We start from the raw sequence: 21,840 nt of genomic DNA, 5'->3' as shown, positions 1-21,840 counted from the left end.
CAACATCTCTCAATTATCAAAACCAGTCCATTTTGTGTTTGGGTTTCATGATGGATTTTGTTCTACGTGGTTGAGTGAGGCCCACATGTCGGTCACATGAGAAGAAAAAGAAGAGAGGGGTGCTGAATTGCTAGTGAACACTGCAGAGGGACTTGATTGACACTAGTTTTTGATAATTGAAGGATTCTCTATATCTAATTTTATGGTCGAGGGACTCAAATGAAATTCAAAATATAACTCTGAGGGACCTAAAGCAGAACAATTCCAGGATAGATTTTTTGTTTTACCTGCACTGTGGTAAAGAACAAATTTGTGTTAAATTATGAAATTTTAATAATATTACAAAACTATTGATAAACTTGAGTATATTATACCACGGATTTGAGTATTTTTCCTTCATGTGTGTGGTAGTGAATAACCTCCTCTATTTCTTAATTTCTCTCAAAGTTCTCTTAGCGTGTGTTTGGTTCTGGGACTAGGTTTGGTTCTGGGACTAGGTGGGATGGGATGAAACCATCCCTGATTTGAGGATTGGAATGATTCCATTCGGGTGTTTGGTTTGTAGAATAGGACGATCCCAGTTTTTTGTTTGGTTCAAGGAACGAGGGAGGGATGGGATGAGCGCCATTTGCAACCACCGACAACGCCGTTTGCAACAACCATGGCCGACGCCGCCTCTGCCCTCACCTCCGGACGTGGTCGCCGCCGGCCTCCTTGATGGCGTCGATGAGCGGCTGCGGGGGGCTCGGCGACGGCGGCGGTAGACGGCTCGGGCGACAGCGGCGGCGGCGGGCTCGGGCGACGTCGGCGGCGGTGGGCTCGGCGACGACAACGGACGGTGTCGGCCTTCGCGCAGAGCAGCCGCGGCTCGGCGACGACGACGGCAGTGAGGTCCGCACGGGAGAGGGAGAGGGAGAGACCGGTGGAGAGGAGGGTGAGCACGACCACCATCGCGGTCAGGCGGGCGGAGAAGCGCGACGACGCACGGTCGGCCTTCGCGCAGAGCAGCCGCGGCTCGGCGACGACGACGGCGGCGAGGTCCGCGCGGGAGAGGGAGAGGGAGAGGCCGGTGGAGAGGAGGGCGAGCATGGCCACCATCGCGGTCGGGCGGGCGGAGAAGCGCGATGACGCACGGTCGGCCCACCACCGAGTTCCCCGCCTCCAGATCCATCGCCACAACCTTCCCCACCACCGGATCCGCCGCCGCCGCCCTCCACACCACCGGATCTGCCGCCGCCGCCCTCCCCACCACCGGATCCGCCGCCACCGAGCCCCCCGCCGCCACTGTCGTCGAGCCCGCCGCCGCTGCCGTCGTCGAGCCCGCCGCCACCGCCGTCGTCGAGCCCGCCGCCGCCGCCGTCGCCCGAGCCATCTACCACCGCCATCGCCGAGCCCCCCACCGCCGCCGTCGCCGAGCCCACCGCCACCGTTGCCGAGCCCGCCGCCGTCTCCCGAGGAAGAGCGCGCGAGCAAAGCGGCGGTTTCACGCCGTCGCTCGTCCCAGGTGGGAGGAGTTCGTCCGCCAGTTTTGGCCGGACCGATTGGTCCCGGATCTGAGAGGAATATTCCTCTGTAGGGACCAACCCATCCCACTCACCCCTGAACCAAACACCCCTAAAAGTGGGTTCATCCCATCCCATCTCATCCCATCCCAGCAACCAAACACTACCTTAGGATGGCACGTTGAGCTGACAAGTGTATTGGTTTGAATCAAATGGAGAAACAATTTGATTGGATTATTTTTATTGGTAGTCTGGCAAGTAATATTAATCATGACTAACTATATTTTTTGGTGCCACATTTTTCAATAAAAGAATCAAAATGTGTACCGTGAATTCCATATATTGCAACTTCAATTCCATATATTTATACTATAAATTTTAAATCTTAGAACATGTTTTTTCAATGCTCGTCGTACAGGAATTATGAAAAGAAAAGAATCAATAAAAAGTGTTAGAAAAGTTATCGATGTTTCATATTCCCAGGTGGCTAAGTATCCGTGCATAATTGTGCCTAACAAGGAAGAAAAAATCGTTGTGCGGGGTGCCTTGAGGATATTTCCTCATATGCTCGAAGTTGATTCTGACTCCTCGTGGGGTGTGGATCCCCTAAAGTTGATGCTAAAACCACCCGACATAGTTGCAAAAATGTCAACCATCCCTCTATTTCTACCGGTTGAGATTAATTTCTCCTAATTAACTCTCTCTCAATTAGTATTGATTTAGTGAGAATGTATCTTCCTTTTCAACAATGAGATAAGTAACATAAATGTGTATATCCCCGTGAGATCGGTTTATCCTCATTCTGCATATTCAAATTTTTTTTTGTCTCGGACAACACTACTTGAAATTGATCTAATGAAAACAAAAGGAATATGCATATGTTTTCTAGATTATGTTGTTCTTGCATGTTATTTTGGTAAAGAGTGCATTATTATTTTTTAGTGTTGGATGGAGTGTAATCGTTGTTGTGGAAGGGAACATCTTAAAACAGTAGTTTTCGTTTAATTCCACACTAATCAAGTTAATTAAGTGCGATGAGGTGTCTTAATTGATCTCATCCGTATAAACAAAATAATGGCTATAAGTTTGCTAAATCGTCCTATAGGTTGTAAATGGGCCAGGTCTTTCCATATCGGCCTGGGCGTGTATTTATAGTTCACGACCCAAGAATGGCATGGCCCGTTTGGCTACGAGTCTTGTTGGCATGACTCGTCTAGCCATGTTGTGCTTGGGCCGCCACCTTAGACCCACGTGCCAACACGACAATTGCATGTAGCAAACTAGCATGACATGGTCCAGGAATGGCACAGCACGGCTAGGGCTGTGCGGCATGGTGGCGACCGACGACCGGTGCCGGCCAACAACCACCAGTTGAGCAGCTACTATCGTGCAGGAGCTAAGAGGAAAGAAGGGAAGAATCGAGGAAGCCAGGGGCTCGAGGCAGAGGAAGCGATGATGGGCGCTCATTGATGTAGGCCTGCACGGTAACGTGGTGGAGCGGCCTGCCCCATTCTGAATGTGTCGGTCGTTGAGGCCTCACTAGCTCGGGGTGGAGGAAGTAGGAAGCGAAGGGCCATGATAGTGTTTGATGAGGAGGAAGAGGAATGTGATATCGTTGAGTGGAGGACCTCGCTAGAGCTTTACCGAAGTTTGTGCGGCGGGATGCAACGGACTCTATTCACCTTTTTTTTCTTGGTATATATCGAATTTGGGTTACGGGCCTCCACACAACATACATAACCATTTGTACCAGGTTGACACGACACAACTAAACATCTCACTGGATTGTGTCTAGGCTCCGGCCTTAGCATGTGGGCTGACACGACATGGCCCATTGGTGAGCCATGCCTAATCGGGTCATGGCCAAATGTACTTATTTATCCACCGTCTTAACCCTATAAAAAATAAAATAAAAATTCATCGCCTTAATGGCCTAGCCCTAGGGGATCCTGACTTCCTGACCCCTTGTGAGTTATCTTGATATCTGATGGGAATTTAATTATTTGGCACTTTACGGACTACCACTCGTGAGATGTCATTTTTTCTGGATGAACTTACAGAAATGCCATTGGAGGGAGAGAGAGAGAGAGAATCTTTACAAATTGCCAATTTGCATATGTGGAAGGATATGTCACCTTGCCAACATGGACATGAAAATGACCCATTTGCCCCTGGTTTGACCTCAGTGTATATTGAATGTGCCAATAACATACAAATACAATATTTGATCAATTGTATACTATATATACTAGCATATGAATAGATTTTCATGTTTCAATTTTTTTTATGGATTTATCCTGTGCAAAAATTTTAGTAATGTGAACAAGATATGAGAGGATAAATTTGTAACAAATATTTGAAGTACAATGAACCTATTGGATCTGCTAGTAAATATGTTTGTATATAGTTGCTCAAATATTGCATGTGCATTTTATCGGCATACTCAATGTACAATAAGATCGAACGAGGGCAAATGGGTCATTTTCATGCCCCCTCCATGTTGGCAACGTGATTAGCAATTTGTAAAGATTTACTCTCTTTCTCTAGTGGCATTTTTGTAATTTCATCTGAAAATAGTGGCATCCAATAGCCTAGTTGTAACAATCGAACTGAAATGGGGGTTTGACAAAAAAAAAAAAAAACAGAACCAGTGCCTAGTCTAGAGATGTAATTGACTTGAGAAAAATCATTTAAACCGGATTATCTGCAGAACCAAAGGAACTAGGGTGGCCTAGGGATCAAACCCCCAACGGTCAATGCATATGGGTTCTTTCACAACCTTACCTAACCTTTAAATATTTTCATGCCAAAACTGTATAAAAAAGTGAGTACATCGTATTTTAGATCCAACCCTTAAATTTTATAAGGAAAATAGTTGGGCCCGTTACTACCTCTACCTATATACATGCGTGCGCACCTGACTATTTGGGTTAGTTGCTACCATGATTTTAGAAATATATCTTATGTTGATTAAACCAAAATTCTCAATATAAATAAAATATATAATTTTACTATTTTATTGAACCGATGGAAGAACCGGCCAATCGATGGATTCATTCACCGGTTCGAACACCGGTCGGGTTTAGGGTTTAGAGAGGCAATCCGTAGGTGGTAGGAGGGGCCCCATCCGTCATCCTGCTGCTTCCGCCGCGTCCATCCTCCCTGCTTAGGTTAGCACTTCGCACATCCTCCGCCGCCGCCGCCGACGATCCCCATCAATCCCGCGAGCGAGCGGGGCGCCGTCGTTCGTCCTCCTGCCGCTTCCGCCGCATCCATCCTGGTTAGCACCTCCTCTTTCCCATCTCTCTCTCTCTCGACCCACGCACTTCACTTCTTGTCGAATTTGCGTTAACCCTAGTTAGCTCGCTCTGTGTTCTAGAAATTTGCCTTGATGTTTGGCATGTTAGATCCGCCCATGGTAGTTGGGGAGGGGGGGGGGTGGAGCGAGTGCAGACTGATTTGTTTACAGGATGATTTGATAGATGGTGCGTAATTTTGATGTGGCTTTCTGATTTCCGCTAATCTCGTGTTCGTATCTGTGCTACTGCAGTAGGATCGATGGAGGCGAAGTTATCGTTTTCTCAGGACAGCCCGCCAATTTCCATAATTTCTGCTGCTAAGGTTGCCGGTGTCTCCCTGTCCATAGATCCTAGTCTTGCTGCGGGCTCAGCACCCGTTCTATGCTTCAGTTCTGGGTAAGTGGCTGCTCTTCTCTGTATGTGTTTTTTTTTTCTTCTTGTAGGATTGCATAAGGTTCTAGGCATTTGTTTAGCTATCTGCAGTTGATTAGCTATAAGTGGAGATGCTACTAATGGCAAAAATAAAGATGTTGTTTTCTTTTTAGCAAAATATGATGTTTGAAACGTTGTGCATCATTACTGAATGCAATTTATTGCTGACTTGTGTTTTCCAAGTGGCTATTATTATGATCATTGTTTTGATTATATTTTTCACTTGGCTGTGCTGTACTTGTTTTTTCACATAGAAGTACATGACCAATTTTAGTTTCCAAATTATCACTTTACTTTTACTTGTCCTTTATTTTATCTTTTGGGTTTACTCACCATCTGGAACTGATAGTTTCTCATGGGAATCTTTGTTTCTACACAGAGAATCACTCCGTGGTATCAACCCTATTCTCGAGTACATTGCCCAATCCTCTCCAAGCCTCCATGGCCGAGATGCTATTGAGTCTGGACATGTATGCTATGACCAAGTTCTTGCTAAAACATATTTCATAATCTTTGTTTTGTTAGTGTTCTAAATTGCTGTTGTTAATGAACTGGCAGGTTGTTGAATGGCTTGAATACGCCCCCACCTTCCTTTTAGGATCAGAATTTGAGGTTGCCTGCTCATTTGTTGATGGATACTTGATGTCTCGGACCTTTCTGGTTGGTCATGGTTTAACGATTGCTGATATCACTGTATGGTCAAATCTCGCTGGTGAGCCATGGGCTTCTTTCACGTTCTACTCTCAAGCTTCTCCTATGCTTCATAATGTGCGCTAACAATTGATGTATATCTTCTCTTTCAGGGATTGGTCAACGATGGGAGAGTCTACGGAAATCAAAGAAATACCAAAATCTTGTCCGTTGGTTCAATGGCATAGATTCAGACTACAAAGACACATTGAATGAGGTTATAGCTGCTTATGTTGGGAAACGAGGAATTGGGAAATCCCCTGCACCAAACCTTAAGGAAAAGGTTAATGACTCAAAGGATCCTTCAGCTCCAGAAGTTGATCTCCCTGGTGCAAAATTTGGACAGGTGTGTGTTCGCTTTGCCCCAGAGCCCAGTGGTTACCTCCATATAGGTCATGCAAAGGCTGCACTCTTGAACAAGTACTTTGCAGAAAGATATCAAGGTCGATTAATTGTTCGATTTGATGACACTAACCCTTCAAAAGAAAGCAATGAGTTTGTTGAAAACCTCCTAAAAGATATTGAGACCCTGGGAATCAAATATGATGCTGTCACATACACATCTAATTATTTTCCAAAGCTAATGGAAATGGCTGAAAAACTGATTAAGCAGGGAAAAGCATATGTTGATGACACACCAAAGGAGCAAATGAGAAGTGAGAGAATGGATGGTGTGGAGTCAAAGTGCAGAAATAATACTGTGGAGGAAAATCTGTCTCTATGGAAAGAGATGATAAATGGTTCTGAAAGGGGTATGCAATGCTGTGTGAGGGGTAAACTTGACATGCAGGATCCTAACAAGTCCCTTCGGGATCCAGTTTACTACCGTTGCAACACTGATCCTCACCATCGTATTGGTTCAAAGTACAAGATCTATCCAACTTATGACTTTGCTTGTCCATTCGTTGATGCGCTGGAGGGAGTGACCCATGCTCTTCGTTCCAGTGAATATCATGACAGGAATGCACAATACTATCGAATTCTTCAAGATATGGGGATGAGGAGAGTAGAAATATATGAGTTCAGCAGATTGAATATGGTTTATACTCTTCTTAGCAAGCGGAAGCTGCTTTGGTTTGTGCAGAACAAGAAGGTTGAAGATTGGACAGACCCTCGTTTCCCCACTGTTCAAGGCATAGTACGCCGTGGCTTGAAAGTTGAGGCTTTGATACAATTTATACTCCAACAGGTATTACTATCTGCTAGTTAGCTCTTGCTTTGTGTTATTTACATATGAAAATGATGAATCCTGATTGCATGCCCATTTCTTTGCTGAAGGGTGCTTCGAAAAATTTGAATCTTATGGAGTGGGATAAACTCTGGACAATCAACAAGAAAATAATTGACCCAGTTTGTGCAAGGCATACTGCTGTGTTGAAAGATCAGCGTGTGATCTTCAGGCTTACTAATGGTCCAGAGAAATCATTTGTTCGAATTTTGCCAAGGCACAAGAAATTTGATGGTGCAGGAAAGAAGGCAACAACCTTCACAAACAGAATTTGGCTAGATTATGCTGATGCATCTGCAATTAGCAAGGGTGAGGAAGTTACTCTGATGGACTGGGGAAATGCCATCATTAAAGAAATCAAGATGGAGAATGGAGTAATTACTGAACTGATTGGAGAACTACATCTTGAGGGATCTGTGAAGACAACAAAATTGAAGGTTACATGGCTTCCGGACATAGATGATCTGGTTCCTCTCTCATTGGTGGAATTTGATTACCTGATTAGCAAGAAGAAGGTGAGTTAGCAATTCCAGCTAGATGTAGTTAGCATGAAAGCTTCTTGCTTGCCTTAACTCAAATAGTCTGTCTTTTTTACTTGATATTACATGCTATCTTTTCTCTAGTTTCTCTATGTGGATATCATATTTTCCTGTACAGTAATGTTTTTTAAAAAAATTGTGGAACTAAACCTTCTCTCTTTTGTCATGCAAAATGTGAACCATTTCTTGGTTGGAGTTAGCTCCTATATTACTCGTTCATTTATCAATGAGTTAACACTGAATGTCTTCTATGTTTGTGGCCATGTGTACAGCTTGAGGAGGATGAGAACTTCCTTGACAACCTGAACCCATGCACTCGGAAAGAAACCCTGGCCCTAGGAGACGCAAATATGAGGAACCTCCTGCGTGGGGAGGTCATACAGCTTGAGAGGAAAGGCTATTACAGGTGTGATGCCCCTTTTGTCAGATCCTCGAAGCCGGTGGTTTTGTTCGCTATCCCTGATGGTCGACAGCAGGCCAGTTTGAACTAGGCGGCATGATTCTGATGAGCTTCTCAAGTCGTTGAGTTGTCAGAGATTCCTGAATGCTCTACTGAAACACTCCCATCTCATACTGTAATGTCGCTTATGTGTCATGGGTGATTTGCGCTAAGTTTTGGTGCACAGTTTAATGTTTCTCATGCTCCATGCTCCAGTTATTAAAAAGACACAACATTTCTTAGATGGCAACGTGTTAGCTTGGCGATATCATACTGCCAGATACAAGCATCTGAATTTTTTGAAGACTAATATCTGATATTGCTTGGCATCTGAATTTTTTGAAGACTAATACCGCTCTGGGAAACTGAGTTGAGGACATTTCTGGTCCATATTGCTTGACATGCCCTTTTATGTTTCCAGTTGTTGAATTTAACTGCTGAATCTAATATCAGTGTTCGTTGGTTTTGTGTCAGAAATCTTTTCTACTTTTGCAAATTTCATTTGATAAAATTCCTACTTTTTTTCCTTTAGAAAATAAAATGTTCATTGCTATATCATCCCCTACACTTACATTTGGGTCTCACATTTCATATTATTACACTATCCTTTAATAAAGTTCTCTCCCATTTTATGTTGGCTCTTCAAAATCATTGTAACGATGAAAACGATGTAAGTACTATTTGGACTAAATATGTGCTTAATTGATTTATGTTGTGTTCTTTTCCCCTTCTTTCTCAACTCAACTTTCTCTTTTTTTCATGCGCATGCTTTTCAATCTGCATAACGGTGTGTGGTTTTTTTAAAAAAAAAGTTTTCTATACGAAAGTTGTTTTAAAAAATCATATTAACCCTTTATTTTTTAAAAAAAAACTAATACTTAATTAATCATGTGCTAATGAGTCTATGTGTGGGATTTGTTAACACCAAATGCCGATCGCAGCCTTAATAAGGTCAATTTGTTTTTCGTTGAAATGCCGATTCTTATGCCAGTGAGAAACTGAGAATTCATTAGAAATGCCTATGCCTCAAAAATGAGGCTTATGCAGTCAGTCATTGTAGGCTAACGAGAACATGTTGGTTAGTTGATTACACCTTGCGATTACATGTAATACTGGTTGCCACTTGCTACATATACTGATATATACAGATGCAGTACATAATCACAATCCATCAGGTTTGCCACACCAGTTTGAAGTTAGTCAATACTGGTTGCTACATATACATAGGCATAATCCATCAGGTGCCAAATAAGTTTGAAGTTACAGCCACAAACGAGGTTCTGAGGTCTTCCAGGAAATAGGCTGCGAATGGAATTGCATGCATCAAAGTTTTGGTACTACACGCCTGATTTTGCAACGGCGTATTGTCCTCAAAACAGATCTCTATGAACAATAATCCTTGGCGACATATATTTCCCTGCTTTGGATTGATTTCACCTTCAAGATTACAATGAATATAATAACTTGGATGTTGAAGGATATTAACACAAACTTATGATTTGTATGCCTCGTTCATCATCTACGTCCATTGGGTTTTCACAGATCCACAAGTCCTGTTCATTGGAGCGGCGCAAACTAATCAGCAGTTCATTCTTTCCAATTTGGAATTGCATTATCTAGCAGTAATAATTAGATGAAATATGAAGTACGAAAAGTCGATAACAGTGAGACCTCAGGATCTTGGAAGTGACAACATGGCTGCTGAAAGCCAAATCAGTCCCGAAAGATGGTATTTTTGGTTCCAGATTTCATCACAGGTCCCCGACAAATCCATAGAAAAACAAATCAAATAAAAATAAAAAACAACAATAACTACAATGGTAGTACCAACATCATCTCCAGATTGGGTTGGCCTCAGAATTGCAGAATGGCAGCATGGCCGCCGAGCGGCGGCCGATCAGCCCCGAAAGATGGTGTTTTTAATCGAGGTTTTCTTCACTGGCCAACGCAGACAACAGTGGGACTCGTTCTTAACTCTTACTAGTATGCAGCAACAAAAGAAAAGTTTAAAAGAAGAAAAAAAAACCAAGAACTTGAGGAAGAAACGAAAGAACAGTCTTGGTAGCAACGGATCAGCAATGGACATCAGAATTGCAGAATTAGCATCATTGCACGCGCGGCGGCGCCAAATCAGCCCCGAAAGATGGTGTGTTTTTCTTGCGGTTTTTCATCACCGTCGTCCAATCCGCCAGCCAGACACCAAGGCATAATAATAAGTGAAAAGGCAGAAGAAACGAACTCAGCTTTCTTTCTCGATGGCAAACTCATCGCAACGGAGAACAAAAAGGAAAAAGAGAGAAAAAAAAAAACCAAACGAGACCCAATCAATAACTCAGATCTGCTCGTCAATGGCGGAAGATGGAGCGGCGGCGGCGGTAACCTTTGGGTGCGGAGCTAAGTGAGGGAGGGACGAGTAGTTTATATGGAGGCTTTGAAACCCTAGCTAGTCATGGCGATAGACGGGCCGGGCCCTGTGGTGGTGAATTCGGATGACGTGTACCTGAAGGCCCAGAGGCCGGCCCATGAGCCATTCACAGTTCGGTCTCACCTCTCAAGCGCAGAGATTCTGAGCCACGGGGGGCGTGGCCATCCGAACATCGTCGGAACCTGTCATCAGGAGGAAGCTCCGTGACGTGCGAGGACAGGGGCGAAACCGCATTGGAGAGACCGTGTCCTCAAATGCGAAGCAGCAGTCCCCTCGCCACCGTCGTCGTCGAGGCCGCCACCGCCGTGCCGGGCCCGCCGCCGTTGTCGAGTCGCCGCCGTCGTCATCGGACTACTGCCCCCGCCATGGAGAGGGCACGGGATGCCATCATCATGCCGCCCCTGTCGTCGTGCTGCCACCACTGTCAAACCGCCGCCGCCGTCATCGAAGAAAATTATTTCTAATTTTTTTTCTGGATTTTAGGGTGTTTATTGTAAATTTTGGATCTTCACATAAACTGAAGATAATATAAGAACTGAAAAGAAAAGTATTAGGGACTGAAATATAAAATTAAAACCACTTGCACTATGGATAATTCAAATTTTATAAAAACTAAAGCTTCATAGTGTGTGGGACCGCCTCTGCCTTCAAGCTGTCGTCACCGTCTCCCGAGGTCAGATCCGACGAGAAGGGGGTGCAAACTGGCCACCAGCGGTGCTCGGTCGAGCTGCGCCACCGCTGCCCATCACCGCCTCCCAAGGCTAGATCCGACGAGCCTCATACCAGATCTGGCGAGGAGTAGGAAGGTAGCGGCACCCCGACAAGGAGGAAGGGGATCAACGGTGGTGGGAGGGAGAGCGCTAGTGGGGGGAGGGGGAGCTGAGGAGGGGAAGCGACGTTGCCGATGAGAAGAGGGGAGGGGAGGGGAGAGGAGCCGCCGGTAGGGAGAGATGACCCACGATGGAGAGGGAGCGATCACGCTGGTGGGGGAAGGGGGAGGAGCGGAGAGGGAGCGGAGGAGGAGGAGAGGCACCGCTGGTGGGGACAAGTGGCCCGTGGTAGAGGGAGGGGAGGGGAAAATTTCAATCTGGGGTTAGGGTTTTTTGCACCAGCGGTTTTGATGGAGTTGGAACCAATTCAGCCATCCATCAAATTGAACAGCTCAGATTGATCGCGTGTTGAGTCAGCCCCCATACTCAGGCCACAGCACTGCTGGGCTACCGCGCTTCATGGGTCGCGCGTGCGAATGCCCTAGCAGGTTGGTGAGTCGAAAGAGGTATTTTTTTTCTTTTTTTTACTTTCTTTATTTCTGGAGGAATATATATTTTTAAAGGCTCATACATAAAAACTAAACCCTAATCATCTAATATTTTTATATTTGTTATAACTTTAGTTTACCTGTTGCAACGTATGAGCATTTTTCTAGTAAAAACTTTATAAAAGAATTCTAAATAGAGTTAATTGCACTTTGTCTACCTTTTATTTCCAAAGTTTCACTTTGGGCCACCCTCTAGCTAATATTTGCAGTTTGGACCACCCAAGTCACTTTTTCTAGCTGCATCTACCCTCTAATCTCACAAAGAATAGTCTACATGTAAATTGGGAAGATTATCAGTTTATGAGTGCTGATGTGATTAAAGTTATTTATGTGCTCGAGAAAAGTTTTTAGGGTTGGTTCAAAGTGAAACAAAGGCAAACTAATCTAGTCCAAAGTAAAAGAGATGGTTTAAAGGGTAGTCGAAAGTGAAACTTTGGTGATAAAAGATGGCCCTAAACGTAATTTACTCTTTTATTCTATACCATACTAGATTAGAAGTTTACATGTTAAATTATAGTGGTTTAAAATTTTATATTTCATTTAAAATAGAAAAAAAAGATTCAACTAAATATTATCATGGATTTGTGAAGCTAGGAATATCCCGTTTCAAAGAAATCTTGGACCGGGAGTTATACCAAATAGGGACTTAACATTGTTTGTACCTCGAACAGTGATCAAAAAATTATTTACTACTTATGTTCCAAAATATAGACTTATAACGTTAGATTATTTCTAATTCAGTTCTAGGTTATTTTATTTTGAGTAAAATACATGGCTGATCCTTAAACTTGAGAGCAGGTGTTACTTAGATCCCTAAACTTGAAAATTACATATATAAGTTCACCATCCTGGTTTAATGAACCATAGTCCGTCAAAACCTCATTTGACCCGAGCTGATCGTCAACATGACATTCTATGTAGGCAACACATTTACAGCTAGCTCCCTCCGCGGCGAAGAGTGGTGGAAGAATTACAATTTGCCCCTTCATATTATAATACCCTAGAGGCCGTGAGGGAAGGGGGAGCACGTGTAGTGAGGCCGGGTCGAACTATTTTTTTGATCGTGAGAGAGATGGAGGCTGCCGGGAGGAAGGGATTAGGGGGAGGGAGGAGGAGGCGGAGGCGCACGGGGAGGGAGGAGTCACGTGTCTGAGTCTTACATATTTTTTAATTAGGTATATAGATTGATAGTATTTGTTGTTGGTTGACTTAATGATGAATAAATAAGGTAATAGCACAATTATTAGCGACCAAACACTAGTAAACAATATCAGACGGCTCCTATCGTTAGGGTTTACGTCATTGATTAGATAGGGGGTTATCGCTAATTCGATAGATTTCGAAGAAACTTCACCGAAATTCATAGAATTTCATTGAATTCCGTCGAATTTTCGCCTGAGTTTTGTACTACCTTGAGGCATCGAGCATGTGCGCCACAACTGAACTTGCACTACCCCAAAAGAGCGATACAAATGGCGGAGCACCACCCGCCTCGCCTCCCGCCGTCCGCCGCCGGCGCCGCGGCGACGTCGTGGCCGGAGCTCCTCGCGCCGTTCGACCTCTCCCGCCTCCGCGCCACGCTCGCCTCCCGCCCGCTCACCCCGCGCCGCCTCGGCCGCCTCCTCGCGCTCCCGCTCTCCCCGGCCACCTCCCTCCTCCTCCTCACCTGGTACGCCTCCTCCCACCCGGCACTCTCCTCCCTCCCGCTCCGCCCTCTCCTCGCCGGCGGCGACCCCGACCGCGCCCTCTCCCTCCTCGACTCCCTCCCGCCCGGCTTCCTCCCACTCCGCGAGTCCCTCCTCCTCCCGCTGCTCCGATCTTTGCCTCCCGGTCGCGCCCTCCACCTGCTCGACCAATTGCCCCGCCGCTTCGGTGTTCAGCCGTCGTTCCGCTCCTACAACGTCGTCCTGTCAGTGCTCGCCAGGGCGGACTGCCACGCCGACGCGCTCGCGCTCTACCGCCGGATGGTCCACAGGGACCGCGTCCCGCCCACCACCTTCACGTTCGGCGTCGCCGCGCGGGCGCTCTGCCGCCTCGGCCGCGCCGACGAGGCGCTCGCGCTGCTCCGCGGGATGGCGCGGCACGGGTGCGTCCCCGACGCCGTGCTCTACCAGACGGTGATCCACGCGCTGTGCGATCAGGGAGGGGTCACCGAGGCCGCCACGCTGCTCAACGAGATGCTCCTCATGGGTTGCGCCGCGGACGTGAACACGTTCGACGATGTCGTGCGTGGGATGTGCGGCCTCGGGCGGGTACGCGAGGCGGCGAGGCTGGTTGACAGGATGATGATGAAAGGCTGCATGCCCGGCGTGATGACGTATGGTTTCCTCCTGCAGGGACTGTGCAGGGTGAGGCAGGCTGATGAGGCACGGGCAATGCTCGGGAGGGTGCCGGAGCTGAATGTCGTGTTCTTTAACACGGTGATTGGCGGCTGTCTCGCAGAGGGGAAGCTAGCAGAGGCTACAGAGCTGTATGAGACAATGGGTTTGAAGGGCTGCCAACCAGACGCGCACACCTACAGTATATTGATGCATGGTCTTTGCAAGCTTGGAAGGATCGGTTCCGCTGTGCGATTGCTTAGAGAAATGGAGAAGAAGGGATTTGCTCCGAACGTAGTCACCTACACGATCGTGCTACATTCCTTTTGCAAGAATGGCATGTGGGATGACACAAGAGCATTGCTGGAGGAGATGTCAGCAAAGGGCTTGACTTTGAATTCACAAGGGTACAATGGAATGATATATGCGCTATGCAAGGATGGCAGGATGGACGAGGCGATGGGGCTCATTCAAGAGATGAGAAGTCAAGGGTGTAACCCTGATATTTGCTCATATAATACAATAATTTATCACTTGTGCAACAATGAACAGATGGAGGAAGCAGAACATATGTTTGAAAACTTACTTGAGGAGGGTGTTGTTGCAAATGGTATAACTTACAATACAATCATTCATGCACTGCTGCGTGATGGAAGGTGGCAGGATGCTGTGAGACTTGCGAAGGAAATGATACTTCATGGTTGCTCACTTGATGTTGTTAGCTACAACGGACTGATAAAAGCCATGTGCAAAGATGGGAATGTTGATCGGAGCCTTGTGCTTCTTGAAGAAATGGCAGAAAAGGGTATTAAGCCAAATAATGTTTCATACAACATTCTGATCAGTGAGCTTTGTAAGGAGAGAAGGGTACGTGATGCTCTAGAGCTCTCAAAGCAGATGTTGAATCAAGGGCTTGCTCCTGACATTGTCACTTACAATACACTCATAAATGGATTATGCAAAATGGGATGGATGCACGCCGCTCTCAATCTCCTAGAGAAGCTACACAATGAAAATGTGCATCCTGATATTATTACATACAATATTCTCATTAGTTGGCACTGCAAAGTCAGATTGCTTGATGATGCTGCTATTCTTCTAAACAGGGCAGTAAGTGGTGGAATAGTACCTAATGAGCGCACATGGGGAATTATGGTACAAAACTTTGTCAGGAAGCCACTTACCATTTTGGCTGACCAGGTTGAAGTGTATTAGAAACATGTGCTTCTCTATGTTATATTTGATGGTTGTTGCGGCTTTTGAAGTTACCGTAGCATCCGTTGTTGGATCAAAATGAAATGGGCATATCATGGTGTTCATCGCTGATTTCATCATGCTCGGTGACCTGGTATGTATTTCCCCTCTTGTTGAAAGTGTGTACTTTCCATCTGTTAACCCTTTTGTTGACATTGTTCTACAGATGGCAGCTGTATGTCCAGTGGGTGATCGTAGAATAATGCAGATTCTTCCTGACAAGAATTTCAAGTTGTACTTACATACAAAAGGTAATAACCCTTAAATTTCAACTCGTGTAAAATTAGAACAATAGTGCTGACTGTTGAGATCTTGGCCCACCATCCATACCTTTGATTTTTGTAAAGAAGAAAGAGAAAATAGGTCCAGATCAATTTGTTCCTAAGATGGCAGATGCTTACTTTTCATGTATCTTTCAGCTCATCTCAGATTCCTATCTGTATTGCAGTAGGGCCAATGAATGCAAAGCTAACATTTTATTAGAACAGTCTACCAGTTTCATTGATTCTGCTCCTAAGGTTGGAGGTGTTTCCTTATCCATTGATCCTGGTCCTGCTGTTGGTTCAACATCCATTCTATGCTTCAGTTCTGGGTAAGTGGGTGTTGTGTACCGCAGGCGCAAGCGCGCGCCAGCCTCATCGGGAGCTGTTGGGCTGCCAGCAGATGTGCAGGAACAGATGCCAGAAAGGACGCACAGCGAGTGAAGGCGTAATCGGGTGCTTGGATCACAGTGCTTTGCTTCGTTTAGATTGCATTTCTTATCCCTTTGAAATAGCATCTGGTTTCCTTTTGTTTAGCATTCGGTTTAGCCATGTAAGCCATATAAATGGCACCATTTCAGATGAATAGAGCAAGCAAGATCAATCTCAGTTCTTCATCCCCTTGTTCTCAGTTTTCTCATCTCCTGCTGCTGTGCTTTTGCCGTGATCACCATGGGCTGTTCATTGTCTAAGCCGCCAAAGCCACGCCCTACTACCTCGCATTCCTGTCCCATCTGATCATTACCGGATACTCATAACATGGTTGCTCTTCTCTGCTATCTGCTGTTTCTTCTTCTTTTAGGATTACATGTGGTTCTAGGCTATTGCTTGACTAACGTTCGTTGATTAGTTATGGGTGGAGATGCTACCAGTGGCACATTTGCTACTATCTTTTGTTGATTAGTTATGAGTGGAGATGCTACCAGTGACAAAAAACGAAGATGATGTATTTGCCGCAAAAGTAGTGATGGTTGAAATATTATGCATCATTACTGAATACAATTTGTTGCTGTAGCAACTAGTAACTAGTGTTTTTGAACTGTCTATTATTATGATCAGCGTTTTGAGTTCTAACTATATTTATCTATACATGGTATGTGCGTATGCACGGCAGGAGATGATTTCTAACACTCGCTCGGCTGTGTGAAGCCATCATGTCCTGCTGGGAAGGATCGATGTGAAAGAAAGACTGGGCGGTGCTGGCGTGCTGCTCGCCGCCGGCCAGGACAGGGGGGCGAACAGGTAACTTGCTTTCTTGCAGTTATTTTCTGGGTTTCTGTTCTATCTGTTGCCATTTTAGATTGTATTTTTTTTCTTGCTAAAATAGCATGGAATGGTGTCATGGGAACTAGAATGCCTTTGGGTATTGCGTTGGGCCTGTTCCTGCTTGGTTGCTCCACGGCTGCAATTTTTCAGAAATTTAATGGAAACTCACCTTGACGATCTAGGGAAATGTGGGAACACTAGAAGATGAAAATGCCTCTCATCAGAATTACAGTCTTAGCAGAGAATTGTATTGTATTGTATTGGTTGCACGCTACCAATTCGTCAGGGCCAAAGATTGTGATAACCTCATGACAGCATACACATGTGGTTGCGAGCTTTCAAATAAATGTGCATATCCATAGCCTAATTTATTTATTCTGCTATCATAATGTTTGTAACTTAGTGATGCTATAGCTAAATGAGGAAGCTTGCTTTGTTGCAAACTATATAAGAGAGATACGAACCCAGCATTTTTTTTTAATTTCTAGTATCTGATCTTTTCGTAAGAGTAATTTTCGCTCTCTTTTTTTTTTTGCGGGGAAGAATAAATTTCACTTATCTACAACCTTTAGTTACAAGAATAGCAATGAACTTCACTGCCAAAAATCCTGACTACCCTTTACTACGGCCGTACGGCGTAGTATAGTAGAATATGATCCATTTGATCAAGAGCAATTGACAGCCCATATTCATCCTAGGGCAACTACCATTAAAAAAAAAATCCCCTTTCACATGCGTAACCTTGCAGCTAGTTGTATTTCCTACTGTTTTAAGTATGACATTGACAATAGTAGCCACTGAGAGAGGATGGACAAAATTGTCCAAAAATAACCTCAAGAAAGCAAATTTGGTCATCTGTGCTGCTTCTCTGTCACTCTTGGCTTGCAATTGTTACAAAAGCCATCATTAGGCCATATTTGATCTCATCAAAGCGCAGCAATGACAGCAATCAAATGAATCATCAATCTTGTAACAGCCATATTAAGGAGAATTTGTGTCATATAACAACCACATTTAGAGGCTTAAAACCTCCTTAAATCCTAGGAGAATCCTAGGCATGTAATACATAAATCATCCCTATAAAAGGGGACATTTGAGATCAAAGAAAAGAGAGGGAATTCACACTTTCACTGTTCATTCATTTTGTACTCTAATACGTTATCAGCAACGCTCTACCGAGAAAGAACGGTGAAACTCACCTGCACGTGGAGGGTAAGATGGCACATCCTGTTCTCTCGATGCCGGTTCTTACCTTCCTCGCAACATCCGTGCTCGCCATCTCCGTCAACTCATGCATCAGCTTGAGAGGATCATTCGGGCTCTAGTGCGCCGTACTCGACGCAGCAGGGGCCGTGGTGTGGGCATTGCCGGCCGTGCCCTCGGTCTCCTCCCCCTAGCTTCGCTGGACATGGAGGACAACACCATGATGATGGCGCCACTGCCCAAAGGAACACTAGAGCCGGCAACACCGACTCCAGCACCCTCGCGACTCACCGAGGGCCTCTGATGGTGCCCGTCATGTGCGCTGCACCAGAATGAATTCTGGTGGAGTCATCGCATCACTGCGAGTCCCATGGGTGGACAGCGAGAGTGCGGCCGCAGCAGGAGATGCCTGATGTGGTGACGGCCTTCTGTCCTCATCACGGCTGGACAAAGCATCTTCGCCGCGACATCACCATCGCCGGACTACTCACCAGAGACGCCGCTGCACATACCTACACCGGTTATTCCGCCGGAGTTCCTCCTCACTGGAACCCTCGCTGCACGTCGTGGAGCCCCGCCCTTCTACATGGCAGCATGGGGCTCCGGCGAGAGCTCCGCCCCTCCACCGACCCCTCTGTTCCCCGACCCCCGCCGCATCATCAAGACCGGGCATGTCTGTAACACCCTGAAAATTCGACCGACAAAAATCTAAACTCTAAAAATACGGATTTTCAAAAACTTTAAAAATTAATTGCATCATGCCGATCCTACGTATCCAGAACACCCGGTCCGGATATTGGATGAAGCCGAAAAGAGGACTAGGAGCAAAGTGTGGCGTATGTACAAGGTACAATGGAATAATCACACCGAGGACGAAGCCACCTGGGAAAGCGAAGAATTCTTGAGGACAGAATACCCGCATCTATTCGAAAACTGGTAAGAAATCTCGGGACGAGATTTATTTAAGGGGGGTAGGTTTGTAACACCCTGAAAATTCGACCGACAAAAATCTAAACTCTAAAAATACGGATTTTCAAAAACTTTAAAAATTAATTGCATCATGCCGATCCTATTCGCTTATTTTATTTGGATTTGATCTCGAAGTTTATTAACTGTGAGTAAAGAATAGTTAATTAGGAATAAACCATAAAAACAAGTTGGTAAAATAAATATAAACTAAAATAAAGATTAGGTGTGGATAGGAATAAATAAAATATTATCGCGACCATATTTGGATCAATTAAAATACGATGGAATAAGAGTTAACCCTAATTAAAAATTCAAATAGATTAAATAAAAATAAAATATGAGTAATATTAATCTACGGTGAATTCATTAGTTGAGATAACACAAATATTGAGTAAAATGCATATATGCAAAAATTAGGAATTGTTGAATCAAATTTATATGGAAAATACACTAAAATCGGGATAAATAGGAAAAATGACTGTTCATTGCCTCATAGGTGTTCGATTTCGGTCCCTAGCCCTAGACCCTTCTCTGCCACGCGCCCGGCCATGCCCCGAGCCCCGCGCCGCCGCTGCCGCGCCGTCGCTGTCACCGTCCCGTCGCGCCGTCGCCTGCCGCCGCGCCGACGTCGCCATCGCCGCCTGTCGCCGTCGCCATCGCTGCCGCGCCGCCCTAGCCGACCTTGCACCCCGCGCCGCGCGCCGCCCCATCGCCCCGCGACGCACCCCATGCCGTGCTGCCTCGCGCCCCGAGCCGCCCGCCCGTCCCATCGCCGCTCGCCCGTCGTCTCGCCCCGTCGCCGCCGCGCCGCGCTACCGTCGCGTCACCGCCCGTCGCGTCCCGCCCCGAGCCGCGCGCCGCCGCTGTCGCCGCCGCCGTCGACGTCCCGTCGCCGTGCGTCCCGTCGCCGCCTCGCGCCCCGCGCCGCCGCGCCGCCGTCGCGTCGCCCCTTCCCTTCTCTTTCTTTCCCCTCCTCTCCCCTATAAAACTCCACCCTCTCCCCATTTTCCCCACTCCATCTCCCCCTTCCCCTCCCTTTTCCCCTTCTCCACACGCCGCTGTCGTCGCGCCGCCGCGCCGCCGTTGTCGTGCCGCCGCGCCGCCACCTTCGCAGCCGCCGCGCCGTCGCCCCGGAGCAGCCGCGCCGTGCGTCGCCGCCTTGCGCCACCGTCGCCGTCGCGCCGCCCTCGCGCCGCCGCACCGTCGCCTTCGTGCCGCCGCGCCGTGTGTCGTCGTCGCGCCGCCGTCGCCGCTACCGCCGTCGGTAAGCCGCCGCCTCCTCCCCTTGCCCGGTCGCCGTCGCCGCCCCGGGTAGCAGGGAGCCGAGAGAGAGAGAGAGAAAGGGAGAAGCCGAGGAAGAGAGAGAGAAGCCGGGAGGGAGGAGAGAAAGAAAAGAAAAGGAAAAGGGGGAAGAGAGAAAAAGAGAAAAAAAAAGAAAGAAAAAAAAAGAAAGGAAAAGAAAGGGAGAAAAAGGAAAAGGAAATAAATAGGAAATTAGAGGGAGATTAGGGAAGTTTAGAAAATTTAAAATAATTAGAATTTAATTATAGATTAATTATAGTCGTAGAATTGCAAAATTTAATATAAATTATGGATTATTCTTGGCAATTTCTATAAGAAATCAATTCACGGTAATAATTTAGATGTAGATAATAACTAAACAAATAGATGAATTCTTATAGATTATTATAGATTATTTTTGGGTAATCCCTATAAGTAATCGATTCACGGTAGAAATTCGGATTTAACTACTAGGGATTTTACCCGTGTATTATATTTAATCATTTAGTCATAGGCTAAATTAAATCGTATAATATTTCTAGGATTCCGTCCGATATTTAGCTCGCGATAGAAATTTCTAACCTATTATATGGATATAATGCTCGGTTAGATTAAATTAAAAACTTATGACAACAAAATATTTATACCCGCAAAATAGTTTAGGATATAAAAATTGAAATTGGGTTTGCCTTAGTTCGCGAATAGTAAAGTTAATATAAAAGAATTGACTTACGCGTTCGACTCCCACTTGGATTTATTTGGATTTTACTTGAATTCTAACCGAATTCAAAATCGATTCTTCGCACGTACTTGTAGAGCCCGAGGGAGTTGCGGATCCAAGCGAGGACCAAGACCCGCAAGACCTTGAGCAAGGCAAGTCATCACTATTCCTTGAACATGTTGATCCCAATTGCGAAATTATTTTGTTTACAAATAAAATTGCATGCAATGATGAACATCCTACTTGTGATTATGCCATGCCTTGATTATTGTTTGCCCTTATTCCTTCGTAACCATGTTTACGTATGAGTCCCTAGTCAATTATGACAATTGCTTAGAAATGCTATTCTAGAATTATGCATACTCATATTTATCAAATGCTATATGCTTGGGCAATTACCTTTGGGAAGGTAATTGAGATGCGGCATGTGGAGACAGGAGCGCCACATTGCCATGATATTGATGACATGATTTGTGAAAGAAAAAAAAATAAAACTAAACAACTATTTTCGACTGGGGCGGACGGAGGATTTGGGTGGTATCTGGAAAAGGCTAGTACCGTCCCCGGTCAATTAAGGACCGAGCCATGAAGTTAAGCATGAAACGACCCCCGTACAACCGTACTTCTCGAATGGGTATAGACCTAGCGGATTAGATAGCCGAGCGGAGGCAGTATCCCTGCATAGATGGTTCACCC

At 45.7% G+C, this 21,840-nt stretch overlaps 2 protein-coding genes and 3 non-coding genes across 7 annotated transcripts; 2 read left to right on the top strand and 3 right to left on the bottom strand.

The window, feature by feature from the left end:
• The first annotated feature begins 4,604 nt into the window (after window positions 1-4,604).
• Window positions 4,605-8,456, top strand: LOC127752434 (glutamate--tRNA ligase, cytoplasmic-like). Its single transcript, XM_052277776.1, has 7 exons — window positions 4,605-4,782; window positions 5,053-5,197; window positions 5,613-5,703; window positions 5,792-5,945; window positions 6,037-7,112; window positions 7,202-7,666; window positions 7,963-8,456. The coding sequence occupies exons 2-7, from the start codon at window positions 5,061-5,063 to the stop codon at window positions 8,179-8,181; spliced, it is 2,142 nt and encodes a 713-aa protein (XP_052133736.1). The 5' UTR covers window positions 4,605-4,782; window positions 5,053-5,060; the 3' UTR covers window positions 8,182-8,456.
• Window positions 8,457-9,796: 1,340 nt separating this feature from the next.
• LOC127753555 (small nucleolar RNA SNORD96 family) lies at window positions 9,797-9,890 on the bottom strand. The gene has a single exon (XR_008012612.1). It is a non-coding gene; the product is annotated as a small nucleolar RNA SNORD96 family (small nucleolar RNA).
• Window positions 9,891-9,978: 88 nt separating this feature from the next.
• LOC127753599 (small nucleolar RNA SNORD96 family) lies at window positions 9,979-10,074 on the bottom strand. The gene has a single exon (XR_008012654.1). It is a non-coding gene; the product is annotated as a small nucleolar RNA SNORD96 family (small nucleolar RNA).
• Window positions 10,075-10,209: 135 nt separating this feature from the next.
• LOC127753556 (small nucleolar RNA SNORD96 family) lies at window positions 10,210-10,308 on the bottom strand. The gene has a single exon (XR_008012613.1). It is a non-coding gene; the product is annotated as a small nucleolar RNA SNORD96 family (small nucleolar RNA).
• Window positions 10,309-13,316: 3,008 nt separating this feature from the next.
• On the top strand, window positions 13,317-17,337 carry LOC127753367 (pentatricopeptide repeat-containing protein At5g64320, mitochondrial-like). Of its 3 annotated transcripts, none has more exons than XM_052278845.1 (4): window positions 13,317-15,538; window positions 15,611-15,695; window positions 16,854-16,946; window positions 17,032-17,337. In XM_052278845.1, the coding sequence occupies exon 1, from the start codon at window positions 13,345-13,347 to the stop codon at window positions 15,403-15,405; it is 2,061 nt and encodes a 686-aa protein (XP_052134805.1). In that variant the 5' UTR covers window positions 13,317-13,344; the 3' UTR covers window positions 15,406-15,538; window positions 15,611-15,695; window positions 16,854-16,946; window positions 17,032-17,337. The 3 variants fall into 3 exon arrangements, with proteins under 3 accessions (XP_052134805.1, XP_052134803.1, XP_052134804.1); XM_052278843.1 differs by having other exon boundaries at window positions 16,819-16,946; XM_052278844.1 differs by having other exon boundaries at window positions 16,854-17,337.
• The last annotated feature ends 4,503 nt before the right edge of the window (window positions 17,338-21,840 follow it).

The sequence above is a fragment of the Oryza glaberrima genome, chromosome 10 (genome assembly GCF_000147395.1).
Source record: "Oryza glaberrima chromosome 10, OglaRS2, whole genome shotgun sequence".
Lineage (NCBI taxonomy): Eukaryota > Viridiplantae > Streptophyta > Magnoliopsida > Poales > Poaceae > Oryza > Oryza glaberrima.
Note: the sequence above shows the minus strand (reverse complement) of the source record. Positions and strands in the feature narration are given on the sequence as shown.